The 11707-nt window shown below is 40.6% G+C and overlaps 1 protein-coding gene across 1 annotated transcript; it reads right to left on the bottom strand.

Moving 5' to 3' along the window:
• Positions 1-1974: 1974 nt before the first annotated feature.
• lrrc58b (leucine rich repeat containing 58b) lies at positions 1975-11676 on the bottom strand. Its single transcript, XM_056427546.1, has 4 exons — positions 10375-11676; positions 4851-4979; positions 4455-4732; positions 1975-3535 (listed from the first exon to the last, which is right to left on the bottom strand). The coding sequence occupies exons 1-4, from the start codon at positions 10830-10832 to the stop codon at positions 3342-3344; spliced, it is 1059 nt and encodes a 352-aa protein (XP_056283521.1). The 5' UTR covers positions 10833-11676; the 3' UTR covers positions 1975-3341.
• Positions 11677-11707: the final 31 nt, after the last annotated feature.

Raw genomic sequence — 11707 nt, 5'->3', positions numbered from 1 at the left:
TTATTCTGCCCCTGATTTCATGAGGAGAAGGGCAGAAAATGCCCCCATAATTATGATAATTAAATAGCATTTTATATTCGTTCTTTGTTGTGTCTGTCTCATCTGTATTGCCTGTTCTCGGAAGGTACACAAATAAATCAAATTTAGAAGAAATAAGAAAATAAGTTAGAATTGATAATAGCTGTTTACAAAATGTAATAACAATAAAGAAATATGAATGAAATTGAATATGATCATCTGATCTGTTTGTTTAAAAAAACCAAGAAAGCACTTTGAATCTGTAGATTTCTGCTTAATAGTCTTATTATTGCCAATTGCACATATACTGTAAGCCTAAATAAGTATATTTATTCTTTTTTGAACAAAGGTTAAATGTTATTTTATAAGTTTCAAAAACATGCCCCCAATTTATTTTGAAATGCCCCTGGATTTCAGTCAGTGGGGGCAAAAACTGCTCCCTAAAAAATATGTAAATGTCCTCCCCTGCGTTCACCGAAACCAAAAACACAATTTAGATGCAATCAATCTTACATTAAGTGTGTGGAATATGACCATGTTGCACAGGGCTCCAACAGAGAGGGCTTCTGCCCTCAGCTGCCAGTCACAACTCATATTTCCCGGTTGTCACGGTTGGGAGTCGAGTTGTACTCCGGTTGCATTTTGTGACAGCGGCCTCCCTTTCCAAAACATACGAGCGCATGTGCACACAAGCCTGAGGCGTAACACAACTCCACACAATGTGCGAGTGTTTCCTACGCTGCTGGGAGACACGAGTTTGAAAAATTGTGGAAAACGAAGGGAGGAGAAACGGAAACCAAGCTGAAAACAAACCAAATGTGTGAAACTCAAAAGCGTCCCCCTTAGCCAGCCGCACTGAAAGAAACAGCGAGGTGGAAGGAAATTGAAGGAGATGCTGAGGCAGCAGCAGAGTGTGTGAAGAGAGACGGAGGAGAGGAAACAAGTAGTTAGCGGCTCTTGGCAGGTGATGTTTGAGGATCAGCAGATCGTCTCTTGGTTCAGCCTCGAGGAGGAACTCACCTTCATATGCAAATGAACCTGGGGTGCATCAACAAAATAAAATAAAACATTTTATGTATAAACATAGAAAAATTATTTAAATTAATGTAGATAAGTTAAAAAAAAAGTTCAAATTTAAAGACAAAACTTAAAACAGAGCTGTGTTTTCAAAGAGCTCCTACCTATAAAGTGTGCCAGCGAGGTATAATATATAAGTGATGATAAATTGTTTCTTCAAAAAAATCAGATTAGTAAAAAAAAAAAAAAAATGAGACCCATTGGTCCTGTCATCAAAAATTATTAAACAGCAAACTGTAGGCCAGTCATCTTTACACATAAAATGTCACAACTTTAACCCTGAGGCTGGGGACATTTTTATACATTTTACAAAATAAATAAAATAATTCACTTAAGTTTAATTTTTGCAATACACACCATTCCCCGTACATCACATCAAACATTCCACACATCCCTAAGCTGTAATATTGGGTGTCCTGTCCTCAGTTCTGTCTCCAGACTGCTGTCCTGCTAAATGTAAATGAGCCTTCCTTTGAGGGAGTTGGTTGTCATAGTTGGTGTGTTGTTCCAATTCCGTTGAATCACGTTTGGTGTTCATTGTGTCGTTCATCGTGCCGCGACACCGCGTGACACGTTTTCCTTTCTGTGTCTGTGAGAGAGAGGGGGGAGGAGGAGGGAGGAGGGAGACCGAGGGATTCAACCAATTCCACCACGATTTTTCGCCCTTATTTTCATGAGAAAATGGAGTTTTTAAAGCGGAAAGTGTCAAACCAAAGACGCTGCCGGTTTAAAAAAAAAAAAAAAAAATAATAATTAAAAAAAGGTGCGTTAATTGCGTTAAAATATTTTAGTGCGTTAACGCGTTAACGCTGACAGCCCTAATAAACATATACATGAAACGGTGAATATTCTTTCTAAAAAAGGTCAGAATACAAACAGTTTAAAGTTATTACAATCAGTCTTTATTTTTGGCATTATATACCGTACAGTCTATACTTACATTATCTGAATAGGGTCCAAGTAAATACAATTTATACATCTTATTAATATATATTCTGTTCAAGTGCCATCTATTCATTTAAATGTGTAGTGTTTAACATGTGAGAAAAGGGTTTTATATAAAAGCATTTCATATTGTTATAAAAAAAACCTTAAAGTAGCGTGTACTGTTAAGAGGTCGAGTTTAAAACTCACTCAAAAAATAAAAGAACTTATTAATCATAATGTTAATCCTGTCACATTTCAGGGTGCATAGGCCTAGATCACATTTTGTAGAAGTCACTATGAGCAAGGCACTTTAACGTTCTCGTATAAGTGTTACTGTAACATAGAGGAGTATTCTTCTGTTTTCTAAACCGTCTACTGTGAAGCCACGGGGAGGTTTTCTTTCTTCCTCCCTTGAGGCAATAACATCTCCCAGCTTTCCATACAAGGAGGAAGACGAGACTCAGACATTTATATTGCAGCGCCGACACAGTGAGCACGCCGGCTGCCCCTTGTGCTGTTGTTCCTGTGCTAACACAGCGAAGGGTTTTCCCTGGTCCAACCCACATCCACTTCCTGTGAGCAGGCTCCGACAAGCTTTCTTCCACATGCTCACATAACCCGTATTCTGGATTGGTTCAGGCGTCACGTCTGAATGATCCCGACCACGCCGCGGGCGAACACGGATAAACCTCGAGACGACTTAACTGCACGAAAGCATTGCCCGCGGTGTGAAGAAGGCCATCTCACACGTCGTACTCCAACCAGTTAGAATACTGCCGTGTTGCGCTCATGTCAAAGTTGGAGCGGGTATACTTTTTTAAATCCAAGGCTTATTTTTTCTCCTCGGCATAGCTGCTTTGGTGCTCGAAATGTAAATGAAAACCGGCCAGTAGCCGTAATAAAGAGTTCATATCCAAACTAGCAGGAAATGCAGACTAGCGTGCCGTTTCTACTGAAAAGCACCACGTGTTGTATGAAGAATAGAGAATGGAAAAGAGCCTGGCGCTCTGACGCTCGCCCGCGAGACGAGCACATCGATGGAGTCCTGACGGGCTACACGGCTACATGGCTCATCCTATGGAGTGATGTGTGTGTGTGTGTGTGTGTGTGTGTGTGTGTCGACGGATTTCTTTCCAAGAAGTTCCTTTAAATGGAGTCGACGTGTCGTCAAGGCCTCAGGAGGTATGCTGCAGGCGGACTGTGACACAAGTCAAGTCCGACAGCAAACCTCCCCTCCGTATATCTATGAATGTCAAGCGCAGTGACAGACTGACAGGGCGGGGCCTATCCAGAGGGTCAGAGGCTCCTCCTCCTCCACGCTATCCCAGAAGCACCCTCTGCAGGCGGTAGGCGGGCACGCTGCTCTCGTCCTCCGACTCGGCGTCGCTCTGGGGGTTGGAGCTGCAGGGAGAGGTGCACTCTGGGGAGCACAGGTAGTGCATGAGGGGCAGCCGGTACTTCCCACAGAAGTCCACAAACTTGATCTGGCGCACCCAAGAATCAAAGTAGACGCCTGGGTAAAGCAGAGAGGGACAGGAGCAAACGGGATGCATGTGAATCTGTGAATACGTCAACGTAGATCAAGATTCATTCTTGACCAGACAACAACTCAAGAACCAGTAAACACAGGAGGGGATCGGGACAGAACTAAGGGGTTCCCTAAAAAACAGATTCATGCAAGACAAACGTATGCTTATTGTTGGCAGGTTTCCTTCTAAACTTTGCCTTTTTTTTCCTGCTAAATTGCAAGTTATCTTTAAGATTCTCAGAAGTATTTAAATAAAAGAAATACAGTGCAAAGTATTCACAGTGCTTCACTTTTTCCCACATTTTGTTACGTTACAGCCCGATTACAAAATGGATTAAATTATTTTTTTCCTTTAAAATTCTACACACAATACCCCGTAATGATAATGTGAATAAAGTTTTCGGGACATTTTTGCCAATCTATTAAAAATCTAAAAGGAAAGATCACGTGTACATAAGTATTCACAGCCTTTGCCATGACACGCAGGTGCATCCTGTTTCCACTGATGATTGGACGTGACTTGGAACACACACACACACACACACACACACACACAGTGCATGTCACAGCACAAACCAAGCCCTGAAGTCCAGTGAATTGTTATATCTTTGTCCTTAATTTTCATTATGGGGTACTGTGTATAGAATTAGCAAGAGAAATAATGATGTCATCCATTTTGGAATAAGACTAACAAAACGTGGACAAAGTGAAGCGCTGTGGATACTTTCCGGATGCACCGTATAAAACCAGTGCTAAGGGGTCACGAGTGGTCAAGTCCACATGTGATGGGCTCATGAGCCAAAAAAGGTTGAGAACCAATGAGAGCTTCATATGAAAAATAAAAACCAAGCAACTCCAATTCAATCTGTGCGTTTTCTTCAAATATTCTGAAAAGGCATCTCACCGGCACACTTGGGGTTGGGGCACTTGCTGGCCAAGTCTAGGTAGTGCAGCAGGTTTGAGGGCAGCTCGCAGGGGTCGTAGGGTATATTTCGGCTCTTGACGGTACGTCCCGCCAACTCCAGCAGCGACGGAGGGTCGTAGGTCATCTCCTTGACGAAGCGCACCACCAGTGGGTTGCCACGGAGACTGAGCTCTTGCAGGTGCACCAGGCAGAGGATCTCTCTCGGCAGGTAAGTGAGCAAGTTGTTGTGGAGACTGAGAGATCGCAGCGAGTGGAGCCTGCAGCCAGACGACCACACGTGACCACGGGGAATGTGTATCATCTGGATATTGTTTACTTCAGATTACACTGGTAAAATACTGGCTGTGTGTGTGTGTGTGTGTGTGTGTGTGTTACCTGGTGAGCTGCAGGGGGACACTTTGGATGCGGTTGTCACAGAGGCCCAGGTAGCTGAGCCAGGGCAGGTTAGCCACTTCTGGAGGAATGGCTGTGATGAAGTTCCCACCCAAATACAACAACTCCAAACTAACAGAAAAAAGGGGACAAGAGTGCATTTTTTAGTTTGATGTTCAATCCAAGTACTAAATAACTTCACACAGTCCAGTCTAACAGATGTACAGTCAAATGTTTTAAAAGTTATCAGATTATTACAAACGCAAAGTCCATTTCATACCCAAAAACAGTATAACAGCCACAAATGGGCCCTTTTTCTTATTTTTTTCACTTTAATTTTTAACATTTCTATTTGTAATAATAATAACTTTATTTATATAGCACCTTTAAAAACAAAGTTTTAAAAGTGATCTACAGAGAATCAAGGCAAAACAAATAGAATAGTAAGATACAAATATTAAATAAAGAAATTAAATAAAAAACAGACAAACTAAATTAGGGGAACCAAAGATCTGCATAAAAGGACGACATCACTTGAAAGCTGTTCTATAAAAATGGGTTTAAAGAAGTGATTTAAATGAAAGTCAGAGCAGCCATATTCATGCATGAGGTTAACATGTCAACCAAGTTAATTTCTCTGGACAACTGAGTGACCCCAAGTCAACACTAATACATACCACAAGGGGGCGCTAAAGATGCATGGCTACGTGTGCTGAAGAGTGTGTCGAAATATATGGAACAACGTTCGTGTGGAAATTAATACGTGATGGGATAAGAAAGCCACAACGTTCAAGTTTAGTAGACTAAATTAATATGTACATAATTGTCATCAAAGGACCCTGGAAGGTAATGGAGATACGGGGGCGGATAACTGGGAGTGAAACAGAGAGACAGGGAGAGAGAAATGGAGAGCTGGTCAGCAAAAGTAAGCCGTCGGGCCATCAGCTGGAACTGATGACACAGCGACTGCGAGACAGGAAGCCATTATACTGTCCTGGGGCTGAGCACTGAGCACGCCCCCTCTGTGACGGCGCTGAGACGCTCAGGGTCTGCTCACTGCAGTCACACACACACACACACACACACACACACACACATCAGTTACCAGAGACTGAGAAGGGTGAGCTATGGTCAGCCTCAAAAATATAAAAAGCTCATCATTTGTTCACAATTACACAAAACGTAAGCCATCTTATATCAAGTAGAAGTTATTCAGTTATATAGTATTAACACATGCTAAGGCTGTATGCTTTAGGGATTTAGTGACCGAGGGAAAGTGAAAACAATCTTTATAAATGTATTACAATAAACATACCTTGTTTACAGATATTTTGACTTGTCAAGTTGGAAAAGTAAGATTTAAAAAGATGAAACTGGGAGATTATCATGACATATTAGTCCAGTCAACATATGTGCCTCCAAATAGAGCTGGGGTCAGCATCAGAAATACAGGAGGGCAAAGGGCAAAGCTGCCCCTCGGAAATATAATGTTGCCCCTGATATCACTAGAAGAAGGGCGAAAACTGCCCCCATCATTTCGATAATTTACTACCTTTTTGTTCTTTGTTGTGTCTGTTCCAACTGTATTGCCTGTCCAAGGCAGGTAAAAATATATATATAATTTGCAATTATAAAAAAAAGTTGTAATTGTTAATAGTTGTTTTCAAAAATGTAATAAAAAATAACCACAAATAAATAATACAATTGAATATGATTGTCTGATTTATGTTTGTTAAAAAAAATATCTAAGAAAACACTTTGAATCTGTAGACTACCGCCTAATAGTCTTATTATTGCCATTTTTATGACAATTGCTCATATCCTGTAAACCTAAATAAGTATATTTATCATTTTTGAACAAAGGTAGAATATTATTTCACAAGTTTAAAAAAAGTGCCCCCAATTTATTTTTTAGAAATGCCCCTGGATTTCAGTCAGTGGGGCAAAAATTGCCCCCTAAAACATCTGTAAATGTCCTCCCCTGGCTGGGATGATGTCTTTATGGAGCCCCGGAATTTATCATCCAAAGCCAATCGAGCCTTTTTGTAATATTGCAGAAGAAAAGCTGCGGCAAACATTTTAGGATGCCGGGATGCTTGTTCAGCAAGATAACAACACTTTTATGATTTCTGAAGCGTGAATGCAATCGGAAAAAGTAAAAAGGCTATAAACAAAATGACACCATTGACTTTGAGACGAGGCAAACTCACTTAAGTTTATAGGAGTCATTTCTACTCTAGATTATTTGAAGTTTAAAAAAATGAAGCTAATACATAGTTTGACACATCTCATTGTGACGGGACGATAATCAACTGTAAATACAAATATTATAAATTCAAAAAAACACCAGAAATTCATTTTAGAAAAAAAGAAAAATAGCCAGCAGGGAAGGATATGTAAATAATAAAAGATATGAATAGATTAAATAGGGCTAGCTACGTGCAATTATAAATGGCGTGGCCCTTTTTCATTGTCTGCATCTTACTCAATTCATGACTGAATTTGCCACACGAGTGTGTGTGTGTGTGTGTGTGTGTGTGTGTGTGTGTGTGTGTGAACGTGAAGCGCCTCCCATGTCTGATCTTTGTCCTGACTGGGTCGCTGTGACTTGCTACTGTTGCACTCTGGAAATGATAAGATAAAAATGATCTCATGGCTGGCCTGTCAACGCCTTCTACTCACAAAAAAAAACATCAAATAAGCATCTCCTGAAAGCTTTAAACTGACTGTTGTTTGTAAAGTAGTGTCCTTTATTATATTTATTTTGTCATTAATAGCCATATTCGTTCTCCATATCTTACATTTTCTTTACAGAATTGGTACTAAACGTGTTTCTCTCCTGTTCCGCCGTGTATACCGGTAGTTGTTTGTCAGTTTTGCTTTGAATCCATTTTTACTATAATAATGAATACGTCACAAACATATTCCTTTCCTGTCATTAGTAACTACTATTTGTATATCTCCAGAACTTGCTCGGGGAAATTACTGGAACAGTGAACTTCCTGCACCAACAAGAAAACGTGATGTTTACAAGGTACGCTTCCTAGAAATGACGCACACAGATCTTCTTAAAAGGAGTTGTAAAGTGATAAGTACCATCAAACTGATAACATATTTTTTAAAGAAGGACAAACTGACCATATTTAAGTTACTTTTTCATAAACTCTACAGGTAATAGGGGCTGTAAACAATTTAGTTGCCGTGTTAAACCGGGGGTCGACTTCTCCGACTCATACAAAGTCGCAGGTGAAGTGCGACTGAGAGTTTACAGTATTTTCTAACTGATAAAAGGGGATTCAAAGCTTTCCGTGTGCAGCTCAGAGGCAGCAGACAGACTCAAGGTGGACTCTGGCAAAGCAAACCAAACATATTAAATGTCTGCGTGGACCGGACGGAGACTAATGTTCGGCTGCAGGGACGAGACTCGATGGATAACATTGAACTCAAGCGACTTACAAGCGCGTTTGAATTAATCTGCCGATTCATTTCTTCATCATTTAGCCTATTAACCATCTGATATGTGTGAAATATGTCAATCACAATTCCCCAATGACCAATAAGAGGATCTCGTCAAAATTATTATTATTATTTTTTTAATTTCATGAATAAAACGATTTAAAAAATAAAATGTCATTATTGCCAACATGGACTTTATCATGTATAGATTAAAAGAGTTGGAGGTACACTACCGTTCAAAAGTTTGGAGTCACTTAGAAATGTCTTTATTTTTCAAAGAAAAGCACTGTTTTTTCAATAAAGATAACGTTAATCAAAAATACACTCTATACATTGTTAATGTGGTAAATGACTATTCTAGGTGGAAACGTCTGGTTTCTAATGAAATGTCTCCAGAGGTGTATAGAGGCCCTTTTCCATCAACTATCACTCCAGTGTTCTAATGGTACATTGTGTTATCGCCTTAGAAGACTAATATCTGATTAGAAAACCCTTGTGCAATTATGTTAGCACAGCTGAAAACAGTTATGCTGGTGATATAAGCTATACAACTGGCCTTCCTTTGAGCTTGAAGAACAAAATTAATACTTCAAATATTAATCATTATTTCTAACCTTGTCAATATCTTGACTATATTTTCTATTCAATTTTCAATTCATTTGATAAATAAAAGTGAGTTTTCATGGAAGACACGAAATTGTCTGGATGACCCCAAACTTTTGAACGGTAGTGTAGGTTCATCTGGTTGTAGATGTTTTCTTTGACTGAGGTGTGTGCACCTGTGTGAACTGGGTTATGATGACTTGAGTCTTAGTTTTGGTTTTATCCATGCTGCGATCTAAAGAAATGATCTTTCTTTTTTTAATATATTGTCTGTCACTGTTTTATGTTGTATTGTCTGAAACTTTGTGTAATGTGCTGCTGCTGCTGTCTCGACCAGGACTCTGTTGTAAAGGAGATTTTTATTCTCAATGAGGCATTTCCTGGTTAAATAAATTTAAAATAAAATAAAAATGTATTCGATATATTTCAACTGCATTAACTTGATTATAAGTGAGCACTTTCACAGCCACGTGAGAAAGAAGATATTTGAGAAGTGTATTATTTGCAACACAATTGGCTTCAGTGACGTCACCATGTTGCGGGGAAAAGATTACTTTCGTGTATTTTGACACTTCCTATTCTGCGGTTGACGCGAGACGACACGTCACGTGTGTGAACGTGTGACGAATCTGGCGACGCAACAGCTGCTGTTGGGTAAACAAAACGTTGCGGAAACCTGATAGTCTGGGAAACCAGTTGGGAGGGACACAACACCTGCAAATAAATACAGCGTACGTGACGTCACCAGTTAAGGTTAACACCGGCTAAATCGAATAGAAATAACCTGGTTGGCTGACAACTTAATTGACATTGAGAATACACTGTATATGGAATATACACTATTGGTTAAATGTGTTTTTTAACAATCCAATTTTTCCATTTTTTATTAAAATGTAAGCAGTTCAAGTCCAGTGAATAACCTGAAATGGTACAAAGGTAAGCGGCAAACTGCCAAAGATTAAACAAAAAAATGTAGGTTACTAAAAAACCGAAAGATAATGTACATTATTATACAAAAAGGCTTTTTTCAGGGAACATGTAATGCGTTAACGAGCATCTGTTCTGCAAGTTCTAGAAGTAAACGAAGCCTTGAAAGTTGATGCTGGAAATTCCAACAGGTGTCTCAACTTGTGTTGATTACTTCCAAACGGTCTGTATAACAGTGTAGGAACACACTGTTACCACACACGTAAGCATTATTTGGACAGTATTCTACTGCAGGAAGTAGCATATTGCTCTTATAATGGCAATAAAAGGCAATTAACAATAACAGACCATTATAATTACAAGTGTAGCTTGGTTTTTCCTTTAGAGAAATTGAGGTTTATATTATATGGAAACCTAATATCCTCGAAGTGTCTTCTTCATCTTATTATTGTGACGTATCAATTCTCTGTCCAGCAAGCTTCAAAGTAGCGTTACCTCGTGAGAAAACGCTACACCTGCGTTGTCAGTGTGGCAACCTTACCTGGCGAGGTTCTCTATCTCTGCGGGTATGCTCGTCAGTCTGTTCCCCCCGAGGGAGAGCGACTGCAGCCGGAGCAGCTTCATGCACTGCAGCGGGATCTCCGTAAACCGGTTCCCACTGAAGTTCAACACCTCCAGCTGCAGGGAGCCGAAGTCTTTGGGCAGCGAGAACTCGTCCAGGCGGTTGTTCTTGGCGACGAGTGTTTTCAGCCGGGCCAGCCGCGTCACGCCCTCGCAGATGGCCGACAGCCCGTTGTTGCTGATGTCCAAAAATTCGAGGTTGCAGAACAGACTGACCGACGAGGGCAGCGAGGCGAGCCGGTTGTAGTTCAAGTAGAGCTGCCTGGTGTCCCGCTTCCTCTCGTCGCTCATACTGTCCACGCTGAACACGTTCAGGCTCAGATGGGAAAAGTCAACCACGCTGTCGCCTTCCGTCGCTGCCTCTTCGGGAATCTCCATGATGGCGAGTTTCTTCTTCTTCTTCTTCTTTTTTGTTGTTGTTGTTGCGTGGATTTTAAACTCAAAAAGTCCTTGCAGAAGTTTTGCTGTAGTGAGCTAGCTCCGGGATTTGTCTTTTTTTGACATAAAGAAGGGAGCTCTTGCTGTACACGCGCTCGCGACATGTAACCACATCTCTGTGGGGTCACCGAGTCAATACCGAGGACGAGCTACCGCGGCGATCGTTGCACGAAGCAACATTGAATGCGACATCGCTCTGCTACAATATAGCCCTTCTTTGACGGATGCGTTCGCTTTGATGATTACTGATTGGCTGATTCTTGAAACTGACCCCGCCCACTCAGTCGTTGATTGGTCAGTCTCCCCATTTGTCAGATTGCAAAAGCGTCCGTCGAGGGATTTGTAACGGGACTATCGCCTTTTCTCTTCTTCTTCTTCCTTTTATTAAAAGTGCATATATTACTCGATTGTTGTGTGTAAACTGTGCTCCTTTTTCCAGTTTTATAAGGAAGTCTGTGCGTGCATGATGCCAGCTGTCCAGTGCCGTCTCCCATTATGCAACACCCCTCCTGTTACATTATGCAACACCCTGCTGATGTGCATAGAATGATAACAAACCAACAGGAGCATTAGGCTCCTCCTACTGTATTCAGATACATCCACATGACTGTCACAGCTCTATTCCAATACTTCATGAGGAGAATCGGTGTGTGTGGTAAGTGAGATTTTCTTAAGGTTTATTAATGTGTGTGTAGTTTTGAGGAACGGGTTCCAACTGTGTGAATACTTACATTTTAGAATAAAAAACATACTCATAATATGCAATGTGACTATTAAACCTCCACCAGCTTAAACACTGTAGTATTGTTTCCATG

The sequence above is a fragment of the Pseudoliparis swirei genome, chromosome 2 (assembly GCF_029220125.1).
Source record: "Pseudoliparis swirei isolate HS2019 ecotype Mariana Trench chromosome 2, NWPU_hadal_v1, whole genome shotgun sequence".
NCBI lineage: Eukaryota > Metazoa > Chordata > Actinopteri > Perciformes > Liparidae > Pseudoliparis > Pseudoliparis swirei.
Note: the sequence above shows the minus strand (reverse complement) of the source record. Positions and strands in the feature narration are given on the sequence as shown.

Coding starts and splice junctions, on each gene's coding strand:
- lrrc58b (XM_056427546.1), bottom strand. CDS start 10,832: ATGGAGATTCCCGAAGAGGCAGCGACGGAAGGCGACAGCGTGGTTGAC. Junction 4,980..10,374: donor GAGATAGAGAACCTCGCCAG/GTAAGGTTGCCA, acceptor TTTTTCTGTTAG/TTTGGAGTTGTTGTATTTGG. Junction 4,733..4,850: donor GTCCCCCTGCAGCTCACCAG/GTAACACACACA, acceptor GTCTGGCTGCAG/GCTCCACTCGCTGCGATCTC.